The 20,598-nt window shown below is 36.7% G+C and overlaps 1 protein-coding gene across 2 annotated transcripts in view; it reads right to left on the bottom strand.

Moving 5' to 3' along the window:
- nrp2a (neuropilin 2a) overlaps positions 1-20,598 on the bottom strand; it is a 65,772-nt gene that overhangs the window by 18,945 nt on the left and 26,229 nt on the right. For both annotated transcript variants that reach the window (XM_043240460.1, XM_043240468.1), the window contains exons 4-10: positions 15,662-15,892; positions 14,695-14,850; positions 13,905-14,074; positions 11,897-12,052; positions 5,262-5,406; positions 4,224-4,573; positions 3,546-3,690 (exon numbers count right to left, since the gene is read on the bottom strand). In XM_043240460.1, coding sequence (XP_043096395.1) covers positions 3,546-3,690; positions 4,224-4,573; positions 5,262-5,406; positions 11,897-12,052; positions 13,905-14,074; positions 14,695-14,850; positions 15,662-15,892 — 1,353 coding nt within the window. The remainder of the gene's footprint in view (positions 1-3,545; positions 3,691-4,223; positions 4,574-5,261; positions 5,407-11,896; positions 12,053-13,904; positions 14,075-14,694; positions 14,851-15,661; positions 15,893-20,598) is intronic.

Consider the following 20,598-nt stretch of genomic DNA (forward strand, 5'->3'; position numbering starts at 1 on the left):
TGCGTGGGACTGCGCTCGTGCAAGTGTACACACGTGTGCAAACACTTTCCGAGCCTTGAAGACGCTCTGTCAGTGTTTAAAGGTCGCTGTGTGTCACGGTGTAATGATTTTGACCTTTCGGAGATGTGACAGTTGTGTCAGCACAACAGACAAGACAAATATAGGAAACGCTGTCACGAACCGCCGTACTTTGACCGTCACACTACGAGGCTGTTCTAAAGCATAATTACGCATCCTTCGAAGTCAGCGACAGCTTTGCGTGTAAATTTCACTGCATAGGTATGATGTGCATGGCAGTGTTGTTTTTGTATTATTTATTTACTATTATATAAATATATCAGTGCCGTCAAACGATCGATCGCGATTAATTGCATCCAAAATAAAAAAATTTGTTTACATACTATATGTATGTGTACTGTCTATTCATATATAAATACACACACATACGATATATATATTTAGAAAATATTTGCATGTATATACATTTATATATTAATATTTGATATTCCAAATATATTTAGTTTATAAACAGCATATATATATATATATATATATATATATATATATATATATATATATATATATATATATATATATACACACACACACACACACACATATCATTTAAACACAAAGCACAAATTTTATATTATAATATATTCATTTATAATACATTTATATATATATATATATATATATATATATATATATATATATATATACACACACATATATATACTATTAATAATTTAAAGTAACTTTTATTTACTTCTCCCAATTCATTAGGTTTTTTATTTAGAAATCAATTTTTTGTGTGTGCGCTTGTGTAGTCTTTAACATATTCTAAACTTTCAATCATTTAAATTTCAGTAAGTTTTTTTTTTTTTTTATCTGTAAAAAAACAAACAAAAAAAAAAAAAACAGGTGCTTGCAATTTTCTGCCGGGACATCATCCTCTAAATTGCAGTGATTTTCTTTAACTCAACACAACACAATGCAATGTGTAACTCAAAAATATGGTTAAAACACCTGTGAAAATCAATAGAGAAGAATTAACAGTACATTGGGCTTTATTTTTATAGTCATTTCCTAGAGTGAAGGTTATTGCTGTTTCAAAATGGCTGTGTATGTTATCCGTCTCTTTAAAGCATACGTGTAACCGTACACCTCACCGCAGGCTGCAGTTGCCTTAATGTGATTAAGACTAGCGGGAAGATCATTGCCTCCAGTGTGTGTGTGTGTGTGTGTGTGTGTGTGTGTGTGTGTGCGTGTGTGCGTGTGTGCGTGTCTGAGTGTGTTGGAAGTAATGGGAAGTAAGGCAAAGAAATGAAAGCATATTATTGATAGCTGTAATCTGTCTTCCATCCATTCCATTCTGCTCCCCCTTTCTCAGCTCATATCCCATCATTCTCCTCTCTCTCTCTCTCCCTGCTCTTGTCCTGTCATTTCTGCTTTCATCATATTCTCACCCTTTCTACAGGAAAGCTGTCGCATCGTTCTCCAAAAACCCTGATTCAGCAAAAAATTATAAATCAATAATAAAAAATAGATATATAAATAAATAAATAACAGAGCCTCAATTATGCATAAAGCTTTCCTGCATATTTCAGCCTGCCAATCACAGCTTGGCAAGGCAGCAGAGTGCAATAGTGCATGCTGGGAAAATAAATAGCTGCCTTTGGGGCCCCATAATTTACCTCAGATGCATGCAATGTATTGTACTATATATTATATATACGTTTGATCGCTTCATGAAGACCAGAGTGTATAAAACCTAGGAACTGAAAAATATATGCTCACATGATGCGAAGGCTGAAATAAAATACAATTAATTTTATGTTTCTGAAGAATCAAGCAACCTCTCAGAAAAGAGTTACTGGAAGATTAAACCAAGCACATGCTAAGTAACACAGTGTGGGCAGGTATATGTTTGCATACACAACAACATCTGTTCCGTGGGATGAACATGTATAACATATGAGTTTGTGTGTGTGGGAGAGAGAACATAGGAAAAGAGTGCAATATAGTCACTGATGAGAAACAGAAAGAAGAGGAAAAGTGAGAGGAACAGGACCAAAAGAAAAACATTTACACAGTAAGAACACTCCCTGAAAACAAATGGTGGGAAAGAGAAAAAGAGACTGATTAGAAAGCAAAAAAGTTAAAACAAAAGAATGGAATTGAGGGAGAGGTTGTGCTTCTTAAAGGGACAGTTCACCAAAAAAGTCCTTTCTTTATTCATTATTCTTAAAAATCCTATTCTTTATTCTTAATCACCTTTCATATAAAAAATTACATCCGAACTGAATAATTTTCTATATCTTACAATCTCCACTGGAAAAAAAAATATGAAGAAGGATTTACTTTCTAACAAAAAAAAAAATGTATAGTTTTTTTTTTTTTACTTACAAAAATCTATTTTATAGTTCAATATAAGATCTATCCTTACTATTGTCTATACAAATAATATATATATATATATATATATATATATATATATATATATATATATATATATATATATATGTAAAACTATATACATGTCAAAGGTCTCTAGAACTTTGAGTGTTTTTCGCACCTAAAAGTGGAGCACACTGTACATTTGCATACACACACACACACACACACACTGAATCAGATGTATCTCCAGCAGCTCTATGATAAATTATACAACAGAGAGGATAATTGGCACAGAGGGTCGCCGTCTGATTATAGTAGTGCTGCATGAGTGTGTTAGTGTGGCTTTCATGTTTTTATTGTAGACATGGGAACGTATTCATCCAGGCTGATGCTCTAGTAAGTCAGATAGCTACAAACAACCATCATTGATTATAATAACAAATGTATGCATCTATTTGTATTTCTTCAAATAAATTTTAGTTGAAACATCTAAAACGAACATAAATGGCAATATACCAGCATTCAGAATTTATACTTGTTTTTTATTGTTCCCACAAAAGTATTAATCTGCACAACAGAGGTATTTTTACAACACTGATAATACCACGAAAAGCTTTTGAGCTGCAATCAGCATATTTGAATGATTTCCGAAAAATCATGTGACACTGAAGAATTAGCTTTGAATCACAGGAAAAGAATTCTATTGTAAAATATATTCAAGTAGAAATCAGATTTTTTAAAATTGTAGTACTATTTAAAAATATTACTGTCTTAACATTTGAACAACAGCAGCACACAAACAACTGAGATGTTATATTATAGCCTCCACCGATTTTTAATGCTTGTTTTCTCCTATCCACTTCGCTTAGAGACAATTCCTGTTTCCATGTTTCTATTTTCTCTTCATATCAGTCTATCCATTTTCTTTTACTTCCCCCCACCAAAAATGAAAAAATAAATAAATAAATAAAACATTGTACAAGCTGCAATAGCTTTCAGCTGACGTTGCGTTCCCGGGCAGCTGCTCGGTGTCAGTTGTAGAGAGTGAGAATAAATTTCACCCTACAACTGGAACTGCCCAATCATCAGCAAGTAATTTAGCTTGTGATTTCACAATAGTGGTGTCTCTGAGAGCCGTGTCCTACCTGGCAGGTTGCAGCCTAGGACTTCCATTCTCATTCCGATCCCCGCCGGAGACCAGCGCTCTGGATAGATGCGGATGAACTGTGCCTCCAGTTCCTCAAAACGCCTCAGCTCTGGGGTGTCATAGTGTGTGTTCCCCTCGAAAAGCTGCAGGAAGAAAAGACGTTTCACACACGCGCACGGAATGTAGGCATCTGAACAGGTCTCACAGATGTGGTTAACCTGCTAGTAAAATAATTACAATAGCAAGATTCCCTACTGATTCCCTACTGGAATATCTTCTTCATATCATCTTCCAGTGATCATCTTCCAATGGGCTTCCATCTAATGTACTTGAATTTTGTCATTGTAGATGACAAGGTAAGGACAGGTAGCAATAAACAGGAATATGTCAACCATACTGGTGAAGATGTTTAGAGCCCTAACCCTACCAGCGACAAACCATTTACACTTTAATTCAAAACTTTGCCGTTGGTAAGTTTTCTAATTGTTGTAAATACGTCTCTTATTCTTACCGATGATGCATTCTTTCAATTAAAAATACAGTAAAAGCAGCAATACTGTGAAATATTATTACAATTTTAAATAACTGCCTTCCTGTGGTGGCAAAGCTGAAAGTGCATGTTATTAAAATAAGTATTCTGCATACATTTATATCATGCTCTTAGAAAATGAAATACCTTGGGCATGCTAGTCTTGCTATCCATTACAAAGTTCCAGTCTTTCCCATTCATGCTGTGTGCTAGACGGTATTTCCGAACGAAAGCCCGGTTCTCTGAGCTGGTTCCTCCTTCCCCACTCCGTGCTCCTTGGGTTATCACTCCTCGTACCGTCTTGGGTGTCCCGAGGTCCACTTGGAGCCATTCTTCTCCAGCTATAGGCTGGGCAGGGCCAGGAAACCAACCTGATCTGCTGGCCACCAGACGTGCTGCTCCAGGAGCCCAGTGGAGGTCCCTCACCGAGGAGGCTGAGATCTGGGAATCAGGGAGGAGCCCGGACAGCATTCCCTGGAGCTCCGAACAAGGAGCATCTGAGAAAAAAGAGAATGAGAGAGAGAAGTTCACACTCTCCTCAGCCTTCAAATGAAGATACGGTCATGTTGCAGACACTGTTATCAAAAATGTCTCACGGTACACTTAATACAGTAAAAAAAATTCTACTTTAAATATGATCATCATATTCTCATTTTTTTAGGTGTATTATGATTTTTTCTAAAACAAACAAACAAACATAGATTTGTATAGAAGCCCGTTTCAGCCATTGAATAAAAAAAATTTTTGTGGCTTTTTATCTCACAATTCTGCCTTATGATACAAACTCACAATTCTGACTTATTTTCTCAAAATTGTGAGATATAAACTCGCAATTATGAGAAAAAAAAGTGAAATAAACTTGCAAATGTGACTTTATATCTCACAATTGTGTTTTTTTCTCAGAATTGTTAGATATAAAGTCCAATTTTGAGAGAAAAAAAGACTGATATGAGAATTTATATCTCACAATTCTGCCTTTATCGCTCTCAATTGCGAGTTTGTATCACACAATTCTGGAAAAAAAGTCAGAAATGCTCTTTTTATTTTTTTTTCAGTGACAGAAATGGGCTTCCATAGATTTGAGATCTTCAACAGAGGAAAACATTTTCAGCTATTTTTTTAAGCAGACGAGAGTTATATAAAGACCTTCATTAAGACGAAAACACTGTGACTGTAAGCACTCACCTGTAATTTGACAGCCATAAAGCTCAAAGCGTAGTGCAATGCCATTATTCCAGGTCTGTGGTCGAATGCGAACAAACCGGGCCAGAACAGGCTGAGGAATACGATTCAACACCACCTCAGATGGGTCAGTGTTGGCATGGAAAGTCTGCAAAGGAGAGAAAACACAGCAACAATTACACTTGCTGCAAAGCATCAACAAATCCATTCAACTTTTTACACACTAGAAATAATTATTCCCCCCAAAAAACTTGTTCTTTCACGACACCCCTACTCAGATTTTTGTTTTTCTACGTGCATAGTCAGGATCAATGAAAGGAAGTATTATTCCTCTCCTTTTAAGAGGTATTCCGCTGAAGGACATCATAGTTTGATATGAAAAGTAGGAATGATTTATTAAGCTTGAAGCTTATCGTTGATGATGGCTAATCCATGCATCACCAGTATTACTGCTGATACTCACTCCAACAAGCCCCTAACCTTATTAAGTATTAAACTGTGGTATGTAACTTGTTTGTGCTCAAAACATCAATAAAACATACAGTATACACTTGTATCTGGCCAGAGGACAAAATCATAGTCATACATTAACGAGCCATATTTAGCAATTATAACACCATAGCAATGTCTTAAAAACTGTTGGTCCCATAGAGTCACCTTACTTACAGTAAATGTAATTTTCTCTTTGCTGTTATCGAAGACATCCCTTAAAACATATTACAAATTAAAGGTAGGAACATCATAAACTGCTGTGATAAAACACTCCGATCCACAACCACAAGAGATCCTACAGTTTCTCAGTAAAGCCTGATAAGGGGTGGATTAAACCGAACACCAGTGAAAAATCTCTAAAGATAAGAGAGGAAATTCCCATGTAGAGACAAATGGTTGACAGATAACTGAAATGTAAACCAACATACCCTCAATATGAGGAAAACATAAGACATGCAGTTAGTGAGGTTGAGGTTTAAGTGGTATTAACAGAAAATTTGTAAAAGCTAATGAAGGTAACTGTGTAACTGTCACAAGAATTTATACAACAGTCCAGAAAAACAGGAAATTAATACTGAGTAACTTACATTGTTGACACAATATTGAAAGTTGCTTCTGTTTTAGTCTTGCCAATAAAAAATATTTCAAAACGAAGCCACATCAGAATCATCTGGTGTTTCTGAAAGATTCAGTGACTCACTCCAATACAGTCTCTTCAGTGAATCAATTCATGCTTAAATGTTTTTGAACTAACCGGATGAGTGAATTATTCAACATTTTTACGATTCACTCAATAATACGGTTCTTTTAAATGAATTGGATGAGCAAATTATTCATAGATCCATTCCTAGGGTCCCGGTACTTGATTAAGTCCTGAATAAGTCATTGCTCCAGAATGAATTGGTTGAATGAAATGACTCAATGACTTCATAATGCTATCTGGATTCATGAAGCTAGTAGCATTCACACGTTTTCACAGATTAAGTAAATAATTCAATGACTCACTCATAAAGGAACTAATTGCTTGAGTGCAATTAAAGCAAAGTCAATTTGAACTGGTTGAATGGATGATTCAACGATGCAAATGATGTTTATGATAGATTTGCTGTAAATGATTTAACGACAGACACTTCCATCCACGTGGGAGGTTCAACGGTGAATGTGTCTTAGCCAAGCGAACACATTCCTCACCTGAGATCAAGTGTGACACAGGCCAAGATGGGCGGTAAAGGCTTTCAAAAGTGAACACACGCAGACACACAAACACTTACAAAGCTGCGACTGTGACCGACACCAGCGAGGCAGTGAAACGGGCTGATTAAGTCAAGTGGCACTAGAAGAAGTAGTGGATTAGATGAAGACAAACAAAGAGTCTATTGAGCTCGTTTTCACCACCGTTAAATTTTACCCCATTCCTTTTATCCTCAAGGCCTAAACCTCATTCATCCCCATTGTTCGCCTCATCTTCTCCATCCAGTGACCACAAGTCATGTCCCATCGAGAGTTACGGGCTCTGGGCAGAGCAATCCATATGGAAGAATCCCTTTTCTGTGCTATACGCTCAAGGCTACAAATGCTCTATCAACTCAGTGTGTGTGTGTGTGTGTGTGTGTGTATTCCCAGTAGGGGAATTCGGCACACTCACAAAGGACCACACTCATAATGCTTCAATGATGCAGTGACGGAAGGGTGGAGAGGTGGGGGAAGGTTTTCTCGAACCCTTTTTTTAAAATGCTGATCTCGAATGTGTTGTGGCTGCTGAAGCCAGACAGACAGACAGTTGACTAGACGGATGACCCCTTTCCAGACGCTGCAATAGGACGCAGTCAGCCATCCAGCTCCGTGGCAAAACATTGTGGCAGCTCCGCAGAGTTCACGGATAACGACGGAAGAGAAGACAGAGGTTAAACGAAAGAGACGGGGAGGAGGAGAACAGGGTCTGAGGGATGATAACACAGACCAATCAACAAGACTGAAAAAGCGTGGGGGGGAAATATCAGAAATACCAGATGAATTGGAAAAATATGAGAAAGAAGGATTGGCCCACAATCAGAGTAAATGGCATATTTAATTTGACAGGAATGAACCCGAGGCTGAGATATATTCCTGTAAAAATTATTTTTCAAAAGAGTAAAGCACTTATTTTCATGAACAGAAAGAAATGGGTTGAAAAAATGAAATATGATATAAACTTCAAGAAAGATTGATTGGCATCTACTAAAGACCATTAATCACACAAGAATTAGGTGTAGATCAAACACAAGGAAAAGAAATATGGTACAGTTTAAGAGCAGTCAAGGAAGGTCAGAGGTCGAAACTGCTTGTGGTTAATGTATTCAAGTTCTCTTCCTCTGCAGAGAATAAAGATTCCATCAGTGGTTCAACAGTGATCTTTGACCCCTGTCAATAAACCTAGTTACACAGTTCTAAGGTTAATTAAGATTACAAAGAGGTCTGAGCAACGCGTTACCAAGTCATCTTGAATAATGACCTTTTCCTGTAAAATCAATCAAAGGCTATTTTTCTTGCCTAATAATGACAGACCATTTCTTTAGAACTGGATTTTAGCAATGGCTTAAAACTTTCTTTCTAGAGTAAGCTGATATTTTTTCTGGGAACAGGTTGTGCAATTTGGTGCTCTAAATAACGAGTACTAAAGCTTTAGTAAAGCCTAATGACGTGTGTCATATTGACCAAATTTTAAATAACTTATAAGCTGTTTAACCTTTAACCTATTCATTGTCGTAAACAAGACCAAAATCTGCCTGACAACAAGAGAGTTGTTGACGGGGCGACCCACGGCGGGATGGTCCCGCCCATCCAGCTGAAGTAGAGCACTAGCTGGGCTAACTAAATAATTAAACCTGCCATGTTGTGTGTCTACGACTGATAGGTCATGAAATTATAAAGACCCTTTCCACCGTCCCTACAACGGTAGGAGGTGAAGGGGTCCGTCTCCACCCTTGGGTTGGTCAGAACACACGTCCTGTGCAGACTGCCAGGGGACAAAAGGTCTCGAGGTGTTTAAGTATTGATGAAAGTCATGAAAGAGCATGTCTAGCAAAAGACATGAGCAGAGAAACTAAGTTGAAAAAATTTGTAAGCCCTCTGAAAACAAAAATAAACTCTCTACTCCACATACTTTTTAATTAAACTGAATAAGAAGAAAATGTTCACTACGTAGAAATAGTGATACTTTTCTTAACTGGATCAACCAGCTGCGCCACAAACAATATGCTGGAAATCCAGCTAAACCAGCACTAACCAGGAAAAAAATTCATGCTTTCAGTCTTTACTCGAATCAAATCTTTCTTTCTTTTCTTTGTCCACCTGTTTTCTCTCACTCGTCTCTAGATGAAGATGTTGCCAGTCAAAGCTGGTTCCGGTTGGTGGCTCACCAGCCTTAAGCTACGTCTTGAAGAGAAGGAAAACAGACAATGTGTGTGTGAGAGAGACAGCGAATGAACACTGGAGTGTACCTGCTCCCCTCCAGTGAGCTTTCTCTCAATGAAAAAGAAATGACAAAACACCCTTAATTCCAATTTATTTTTGTCTGTCTCGTTTTCCATCTTCCTGCATCTTTGTGTCTCTTGTCCCATCCTTCTTAACTCTCCCAATCGTCACTTTTCTGTCAAGGGCGGCAAACGCAAAGGCTTAAATGGCTTTATATGCTATATTCATCATGTATCAAGTGAGTGTGTGACAGATTTATTACTAGCTGTCCACAAGGGATTTATGAGAATTGTAATAATAAACAGGGTATGTTGCAATTTCTCACACTTCTGGGACCTTTATGTGGTTTAGTAAATGTATATATGTGTATGCAGTGATGCTGAGTGATATTAAATATTCATGATGTATTTGTGATGTGTTTACTGTATACATATAATTATGCAACAAAGTGAATATTTGTGATATTTTTAAGCGCTTCCATCCTCAGAGTAGGATAACAATTGTTCAATGTTCTGGAAAAACACAAGTCTATATGTATATATATATATATATATATATATATATATATATATATATATATATATATATATATATATATTCAAATTATAAACAGCCAACATGATGAAAATATCCATATGTCAATCCACAGAAGCAAATGCATTTGACAAGGGCAATTAATCATTGACAATTAATCATGAAATTGAATTAATCTCTTATGAATAGGTAGCAGAAATGGACCGTAAAACTCAATAAATAACTAAATTAATTAATTACTACAATAAAATTGTCAACAATGTTATATACACTTTTCAAGTGTTGATGTATTTTAATTGTTGCATTAGTAATATATAATATTCTGGAAATATATAATTGAATCTGGTCAAATAGCAAAAAATGTATGTAATTAAAAACCATCATTAAATCGATCTATTCAATATTCTATGGATTCAAAATTGTCAAAGAAGTTTAACCATCCCAAACTCTGTTGTAAAAGTGGTCTGATCAAGGATTACGTCCAGAGCGTTAATCCCAGGCACGTCTGCGGGTCAATATTACTTTTACATGCAACTTATTCTCAAACAGGAGACTGATCTTTTAATCAAAAGCAGATCCACCAAAAAGACGATCAAAAGGTTAATCCTAGCACTTTTATTACACGGCATCCCTCGGCGTAACGTGGAGTTAAAATACATAAGCATCTTTCTGAGGCTCTGATTAAACTGCGGCCAGCATGGTTACAGTGGGATTAGCTGTCACGAAACGAGAAAGACGATCTTTCAAGCGACGGACAGCGTCAAAACAAACAGAGATTAGGATGTCATCGAGCAGGCTAAATGAAGCAATGGCGCTTGATTGATGCTTTAATTACTAGCCGCTCTAATGCTAGCCAAACAAAAGCGTTTCCGTCGGGTTTGCTCAGTTGTGTCCTCACCGTAATTTGACTTTGCCGCAATAATCTTCGCAGCCCAAATGCCGTATATCCTTCTTAAACGTTTTTTGATGGAGTTACTGAGGGTTGTCTGAAGCTCTGTGATTGAATTCGGAAAATTATGCCTTCCTCAAAACTAAATGCACATTAGTCTTGATGGGATCAGTCTTAACCTATCTAGAAAGGGAAAATGATTTGAAAAACAGTCTTCGAATTGGTCAAACCCATGAACGGGGGTAATGTACGAACACGCATCAGCATATCCCTCGCTGGTCCAGGTGTGACCGGTCATGCAGGTGTGTTTACGGCAGGTAGCTCGCAGGCATTAGGAACGGCCAGAGAGATAAGAGTGCAGAAAGGGCCTCATTGTTCTCCACCTCCAGATAAACATCTCTCAACCTGTTCCCATGTCACTTTCTCTGTTCAGACCAGCAAGGTTCACCTGGAACTAGAGCTGCTTCTTCCTGCAGATGCTCAACTGCCTCCTACAGCAGCTTATGCTAATTCAATTCAACGGATTTGTGCTAAAATTGAATACCTACCTACTGATTTCATTAGAATAATTCATTTAAGCGACCGTTTTCATTGAAAACAAAGGTCTAATGATAGATTTGGCAAAAAAAGTACCTGGCTATATATATATAAATGTTTAATACCTGGCTATATATATATATATATATATATATATATATATATATATATATATATATATATATATATATATATATATATATATATATATATATTACAAAAAATATTAAAATTAAAAAAGTAAATAATACAAAAATTATTATTACAAAAAATATTGAAAAATTTTATTTCTTTGAAATTTGCAAAATCACATGCAAATTGTTTTCTTTATTTTCTTGTTTATATTAATATAATTTATTTAATTTATCAAATTATTTAATAAATAAATATAACATTTATCTAATGTTTATAAGATTACAAACAGGATAATTTGTAATTCATATGCAGCACTAAAAATATATATAATATATATAAGACAGGAAAATGCCATGAGTAAGCAAATAAATACTACTTTTTAAACGAATATTTTAAGCTGTTCTTAAAATAATCGATTCTAATCAACCAAAAAAGTGATGGACAATTTTTTCAAGAAAAAATTCTAGAATATTCTTACAAATTTCTCTTTATTTTTGCTGTAAGTGTTGCTCCTACAAATTGGTTATTTCTTTGTAGTCGCGTTTTTTTTGTCAGTTGTAAACACATAGTGAACACAAACGTTTTCCATGGTCTTTACCTTATGGTTTTTCCCGTGTCTATAGATCATCCAGTCCTCTCCATTAGTACTGACTTCCAGCTTGAAGGTGGTGACGTAGTAGGACTTATGGGTCTCCTTGGAAATGGCTCCTTGGGTAGCGATCCCGGTCAGTACTTTGAGGAAGTGAAGATCCACCTGGGAAAGGAGAGTGATTGATGAAAGTGGGAAACAAGGAACGGTAACAATGCCCGACTGATCCGACCAAACTTAGCTTCTTTTGACAGCCGATCAATGAGGATTTCTGATATGAGTAATGAATAGTTCCTTTGCAGATAATAAATCTATTTTGAAAATGTATATAAAAAAACATGTTTATTCGTCTAGTGCTGCCATATCTGTGAAAAATCAAGGGTCATATTTTACACATAAATAAACCAGACCTACACTTCACAATTCACCTTGAAACACATCCACAGACATTAATGCAGATGGCGGCAACAGCAAATAATTACATTTATTTATCCTAATAATCATTATAAACATTCACCAAGAAATTTTGTGTCTGTTTTTGGTTACAAAAAAACCTCATTCATGATTTATTGCATATGTCATATGACATTTATTGCAATTTAAACGCTATCCAATATATATTTTTTAACATAACATATATTTGTGTACTGCATATATTAATTATACATATAAATACACACACATACATGTAAATATATAAGTAAAAATAAGTTATGTTTATATTTTAAATATATTTACAGATTACTGATGTAATATTTTTGTGAAAACTGTGATATTATATGCACTACCGGTCAAAAATATTTTTGTTGAGCAATACCGTATTGCATTTTATTTGATATAAAACGTTCAAGTTTGATACAATGCATTCAGGGAATTTGCAATAAAAGTAGAATTCAACACAATGATGTATCACTGGCCTAATTAAAACTCCCTGACCTCTGCACATGCTCATCTGTCAAATATAATGCTATCCGGATCCTGTGCGTTTGGATGCAGGTGAGGGGTGTTTGGAGAGACGCTACCAGCTCCGAAATCAATAGCACTGGAGAAGGTTGCTAACTACGGATTTCTCCAGACTGTCCTCATCCATCATCGAGCGGTTAGCATCACAGCAACCTTCTGTGCATCATCGCTCTGCACCAACACAACAAACGCAGCGCTCAAGCTGAGGGGTGTGTGCTGACGGGCAAGATGGAGTGCTCTATTGAGGGTGTAGAAGCTTCTGGAAATGTAGTGGTGTGTAGGAATATACCACACGTGTGTGTGTGTGTGTGTGTGTGTGAGAAAGAGAGATTGAGAATCCCAATGGGTTAAAGGGAACAAATCAAGGACAGTGTAAATGGCTTTTTTAATGTGACGCAAATGTGGTTGTGAGGGACAGAATCGTTTAATATGTGTTAATATCTTAAAGTCAACAAATGCAACAAATGCATTTTTCATTCATAACATGACATATTTCTAGATTAAGCTATGCTACAGTTTGGGGGCAGGTCAGATTTATTTATTAATGCAGTTATTTATTTGTGACTATATTTTAAACATTTAGATTTTTTATTTAGCAAGGATCCATTGGCAGTGTTTTTTTTTATATAATGTTACAAAACTATTATTTTTCAAAATATTGCGAGTTTTTATTCATCTAAGGATTCTGGGGAAAAAATAAGATTTTCACAAAAATATTAACGCACCTGCTTTCAACATTGATAATAATGCAGCAAATCAGCATATTACACTGATTAAAAAAAGATCACGTGCCACGGAAGACTGGAGTAATGATGCAAAAAATTAAAAAAATTGCATCAGAGGAATAAATGATTTTTGAGGTGTAGTGTATATTTGGATAAAATAAACAGAACAAACAAATGTCCTGTACAGTAAGGCAGAAATGTTTCTAAAATGTAAACGATTTGATTAAATAAAATTCTATTTAAATAAATTTAATAAAACAATCAAATGAAAATGAGTCCAAATATTGCAGGAGTGTCCACTGGACCAGTGAGTTGTGTGACCGGCTCACCTGTATGTATTCCTTGTTGCTGTCCTCACCAGGCGTCCAAGCGTTGTCCTCATTGTTCAGACGAGCCTGACGGGGCTGCCAGCGACCGTCATAAAATGAGCTGGACGCCGAAATCTGATCGTCAGAGATCTTACCAGACTCCAGTCCAAATGCATTGCTACAGTGAAATGCTGAATGAAAGAGAAAAAGACATTCATTAAAACGTTGTACTTTTTAAAATGCATTTACATATATATTTATTTTTTCTTGTTATCTGCATGCATTTATTTATTTATTTATTAAATTAAGATTTTTAAATAAACTATTAATAACTTAAAATGAAAATAAATGAAATGCATCAAACTGTGGTTGAATTTCATTGCTGTCATTTATTATCTGGATCATTATTTGAGTTTATTGCCTTTATTAATTGCTTTAGTTCAACGGGAATGTTTAAACTGCAAGAGTAGGAAGAGTGGGAAGCAAGCTGAGCACAAACAGAGCGGACCACAGAACCAGTTCAGACTGGTTTGGAAGCACTATGTCTGAGTTGCATCTGTCAATAAGTGTTTTTGCAACATGCAAATGAGGGGATAAAATGCATGAGATGTGTGTGTGTCTAGAGGAAGAGAAGGAGGTAACCTTTTGAGGTTTAAACGAGGAAGCTGAATTAAGTTAGGGGGGGAGACATGATCTATATATATACTATATCTATATTTTTTTCCATTATAGTGTTTATATTTTAGTTGCTGGGATAGACAACAGACATGGTCAGAAAATTATACACTTTACCTACTGTAATGATACTTACTGTCACTAATTTCCTTGCGAGTCATGTTATAGCGGGCAGAGAAACCATCTTTGGCCACGGCCATGTCGGTGTGAAAGGAAAGCGACAGAAGGCCTGTAGAAGACTGGATCTCCGGAGGGATCTTCGTCCCACAGTATCGCCCGATCAGAGGTCCCACTGAACACAAGAAAGGAGGGAAATGAGCTGACCTGAGATCAGTTACAGAGACTAGAAGTGGTTCTCAGTGTGAAGTGGATCTACTGAGACATCAAATTCCCTCAGCTCCATGGATTACGAGCTTTCCTCGCAGTATTCCTCTGATTTCTCTCCTACTTATCCCTGATTTACTGTCCCTCTCCTTTGCTCATGTGATCACTGGATGTCAGCGCTACAAGAGCTGAGTTTGATCCCAGACTGATGGGAGATGGGTGAGAAATTTGGTGTGCTGTGTGAATGGACAAGATGTCCACGATTCTAGAAACATCTTCTACACTATTTGTGTAACTTGATCAAATATATTAGGAAAATGCAAGAAATCACACGCCGCTGCTCAAATGTTTGGAACTGGTAACATTTTTCAAATGAAAAAAGTATCTTATCCTCACCAAGGATGCATTATTTAATCAAAAATACAGTAAATACTGTAATATTGTTTAAATGTCAATTTAGCGTCATTACTCCAGTCTTCATTTTCACATGATCCTTCAGAAATAATTTTAATATGTTATTTTGGTGTTTAAGAAAAATGTATTACCAATATTAAATACATTTAAATAATTTTCTAGACAATGTGTTGCTTTTTTTCAGAGCTGTCTAAAAAATAGAATCTTCATTTTCTGCATTTATTCAAAATTTCAATCCTATGTAACATTACTGACACTTTTGATCATTTTAATGCATCGATTAAAGTATGTATTTATTTCATATCAAACTTTTGAACAGTAGTTTGTGCGTGTATACAGTATATGACAAAAATACAGACACTAACCTTGCGGCAGGCCGTCCCAAACATCCAGCCAGTCATACTTGCATTCTCCTTCCCCCAACAGCAAAGGGTCATTTTCAAGGTCAAAGGTCTGGAAGGTGAGCGTGACCTCCGTCTGAGGAGGAGAGATGATGATGAAGGAGCACTCCAAATTATGAGGGTACTTGTCAGGGAAACCAGGAGACTCAATCACTCCGGTCGGAGCACTGAAATTTCGGAAACAGTGTTCGGCTCCTGCAGAACAAACAGAAACACAAAAAGAGAACGTGGATTAAGACACACTGTAATTGAATAGTGTCGCTTACATTCTAGTGGTAAGATTCGTTTTGGAACTACGGTTGGGAAATCAATTCTAATTTCAGAATGGAATGTATTTGTAGAACAGAATGTATTTGTCTTTGAATCATTTATTGAAGTAACTCATTCAAACAACTGATTCATCCCTAAACAGGTAAATCTTGAGCGAGTCATCGAATCGTTCCATTCATAAATTCCGTGAGATTGTATGTAATTGCTTAATATTTTTTCTTCAGAACTGTGAGAGAACTACAACCCCCATTAAAAAAAAAAAAAAAAACATTCTCACTTTATCTAGAATTGTGCATCTCTTTTTTTGCACACAAACAGATCTTATCAAGTCCAGTTTGTACGTAGCCGGCTGATTTTTGTTTATGGTTTTCAGCAGCAATTCAGCAAAAAGAGGCAAAGAATAAATATGCTGGATATCTAAATGTGTGACTTTTTTTTATCACATTTAAATCGAAATTGGGAACTGATCAGAACCAGAATCGACAGGAATTGGAATCGATAAGCAGACTTTCTTCACAACACACGCACATCTCTTTACATTTTGGAGACATTCCATGGACTACTATTACTTTTATACTGACCGAATGAAATAACTGTAACCCTAAACATGCTCCATACAGAAAATCTGTTTGCATTATTTTACTTTCAGATAAACATTCCGAACCAAAAATTCATGTTTTACTAATCTTGTGGGAAATAAACGAGCACACACACACACACACACACACACATGTTGGCATTTGTGGTTTTCGAGGACTCTCCACAGGCGTAATGGTTTTTATACCGTACAAGCTGTATGTGCTGTTGCCCTACGCCAACCCTACACATAAACCTACCCCTTACGGGAAACTACATTGGCAGTGTCCTCATAAATCACCTTCAAACTGTGATACCTCTGTCATACCCCATAAACATTTCAAACTGCTGTTCAATTGCTCCCTGCTCGTGCCCCACACATGAAACGCGCGCAAACAATGAATAAACTGAGTTTGTTAAATCAAAACTCGTGTGTGTTTTCATCACATCGCAGATTTTTTAAAGTAAGCAATTCCTCAGGAACTCGTAAACCTGAGATGTTCTGGTGAACGTGGCTGCTCTTGTTCGGCGGTGTGCTGCGGCGCTGTATTCTGTGCATGTGTTTACCAGACACACTCGAGCGAGAGAATGTCATAAAATGAAAGCGTGGTTACTGATTCCTGGCCTCGGAGAGCTCTCGCACGCCCCTCTCCCCTCTAATTCACATTTCAAACTGCTGTTCAACCTCTCCCACCTCTGCTCAGTGCTGATGGGCACCACCACCACTGCTGTCGGCACGCCGGATGAATACAGCCTCATCATCAGGGAAATTAGGAGGGCCAAGCGCGAATATGAGGCGCAGAGATTAAACGAAACAAACAAGAAGATGGACGCAGTTTGTAAAGTATACAGATTATGCAGGACGCTCACCTTGAGCAAAAGTGCAGCCCATCATGCCTTGCTCTCAAACACGCCTATACGAGACGCTAAGAGTGTAACTGGATAAAAGATTAAGGAGGAACCAGAAGCAAATTTAGGTATTAGAATCTCATAGAAATGGCCACTTGCGATGTTTTATGACATTAGGATCAGAACTGATTCTGTTTTTAGAAGCAATATTTGCCTTCTGGCACAGTTTTATTTAAATATGTTATATATATATATATATATATATATATATATATATATATATATATATATATATATATATATATATAATGTATTAATAAAAACATATTTATTTAATATTTATCATTCTTACATAAGTAAATAAATAAAAATAAAAATAGAAATAGAAAATATACATGAATTAATTAATGTTTAAACTTATTTATACGTAATAAAATAAATTGCAGTAATACCAGTAATTATAATAATATAAGTATACCTATAATATTATCACTATAATAATACTAAAGATTATATAAATATATACATACTCAATATTTATATAGTATATGATTTCATATGATCAATTTAGAAATAAAAAGAAAAATCTTATATAAAAATAATATATATAAAATATATATATATATATATATATATATATATATATATATATACATATATATATGTTGGGTATTTTGGCCTTTTACTGTCATCATTATATGGAAAAAACAGCATGATCCTCCTGCCTAACATGTCCATTTGTGGTGTTAAGAAGGAGCGACCTCCAACAGGTTTGGAATTACACTAGGATGAGATAATTTCTTGCGTAAATGATGACAGAATCGTCATTCGTTTGTGAACTGTCCCTTTAAGGAGCTCTGAGAAAGGCTCCGGTGTCTAACACGGCCACCGCAATCAGATTCTTCTCAGTAAAACCATGTGCAAATTACTCGTGGTCCCTCTTGTTTGTTTCTCGCACCAGTGACACCACCTAACCGACGCTGTTTCCTCCACTGCAGTGTTCCTCGTGGTAAACAGCCTGTGAGGAGGGCAGCAAATTACCCAGAATTCTATAAAAAGTAGAGACAGGTCTTATAGGTACTTGTGGAGGCTGTCAAGAGGTCAGTGTCTCGACGTGCCTAATGAGGAGCAGCGGACCTGTGCGACTCCAGGCCAAATGAACAGCAGGTTCCAGTATGTTTGTGACACTCAGCACGCGGGTGAGTGACGGTCGGTACTGCGGTAAATGTATGTGTTGGATACACATGCTTTCCTGAGCGCAGACAAAAACCCCGGGAAGCCACACAAGCAGGAGGAAGGAAAGCAAAAATGAGACGAGGTGCAGTGTAGCGCACATACAAACGCGCGCAAGCTTTCATGCTCTTCAAACGCTACCTTCGCTCTCCCACACACACTGATGGAAATATCACTGCTTTAGCGTGTGTGAGGCGCTACACCACTCCATGTTATACGAAGAAAGCACCTTTAACAAGAGAAATTGGAATCATTTGGAAAGACATTTTAAATCAGATGTACATATATATATGTAGATAGATAGATAGATAGATAGATACATAGATAGATGTGTGAGCACACACTCAAAAAGAGAATATACACCCTACTGAAGTCTGTGTCATTATTTATTTAGCCAAAATAAAGCATATATGGATAAGCCATGGATGACAAACTAAGTTCACCCTATGAATCAACTGCCTGAAGATCCAGAGCAATAACGTGATCATTTTCCGTATGACTTTAACAGTGTCTCACATTGTTCTGGAGCAACTGTGGCTCACTCTTCTTTACAACCTTGCTCCAGTTTCTTGAGGTTTGCGGGGTCTGTTTATGCACAGCACTTGCCACCGCATTTCAGTCAGGATGAGATCTGGACTTTAACTGGGCTTGATACTCTCACTTTTCTTGGGATCGCTGTCCTGTTGCATGACCCAAGCTTTAGCTCTTTCAGATGGATGGCCTAACGTTCGAATACTTTGGTGTACTTTGTTTGGCCTAGGATTTGCTATTTTTGCTATTATAGTTTTAAATCAATATTTTGACCCATATTTGGTTCACAGCAGTTATTTGTTTTCCTTTACATGACAGAAGATCCGTGTCGGTGTTTGTTCTAAATTAAGTTCTTCACATAGTCTCCTCTAGCAGTGGGTCGTCCCGTCAAAGTCCGCTTCTATTACTCCACTTGGCCGTCTGCCCGACACACTCAAGCCTGCCATGCATACCGCCGCTGCATGAGTGCATTGTGTGTGCGTAAAGAGCAGTCACGGGGAGCATGCATGCATGAGCGCCCACTCTTACTGCTTATTAGTTCATGCTTCTGAACACACCAAAAACAGTCTCTTCCTCCTCCTCCTCCTCGGGACATGCCTCCCGCTGCGGTACAGTGTCTGCGGCCCGCCTGCCACTACAGTTGACCGTACGGTAATGGAGGAGGCGTGGCAATGAAAGGGTTAGTTGCTGGGCAGAAACTCGGGTGCGAGGGATTTTCCCCTTCTGTCGCTCGTCCGACTGACCTCTCGCGGGACGGCAAAGCCTGTGTTCACTCACCGCATTATTCACACGCTTTCACCAGTCGCTCGAGATCTCCTTGATGTCAGTGAAACTCTGATGACGCTGCTCTGTGTCTTTCGTTCATCCCAGGATTTCAATTCACAATAAAAATAACACGCATCTAACCGTTAAATTGAACGGATAAATGGAAAATTGCCATTCTGCTATGCATGGCATAGTGAATGGCGGTGATTTTTTAACAAATAACAAAAGTAACATCTTTCCGGATGATTGGTCATGGTTTATTATGGTCTGCTGTCGAGTTTTGTAAGATGAAACGTTTTTTTATTTAATTATTATGTGTGCTTACAATAGAAAAACAGCACATGAGGATTGAACAAAATGTTTTACAGCTGCCACCAGATAACACTACATATATATACTAATATATAATTATTATATTGCACTACCATTCAGATGTTTGGGGTCGGTACTTTTTCCAGCATTTCTCCATAGGTTGCATTAAATTAATCAAAACTGACAGTAAAGCTCAATAATGGCACACAAATTCTGGAAAAATTCTAATTTTATTTATATATATATATATATATATATATATATATATATATATATATATATATATAAATTAGCTAATAAAAATCTAAATTAAAAGTCTAATTTGTGACATGCTTAATCTTAAGAAGTCAAAAATTACATTAATA

The sequence above is a fragment of the Puntigrus tetrazona genome, chromosome 1 (assembly GCF_018831695.1).
Source record: "Puntigrus tetrazona isolate hp1 chromosome 1, ASM1883169v1, whole genome shotgun sequence".
Classification (NCBI taxonomy): domain Eukaryota; kingdom Metazoa; phylum Chordata; class Actinopteri; order Cypriniformes; family Cyprinidae; genus Puntigrus; species Puntigrus tetrazona.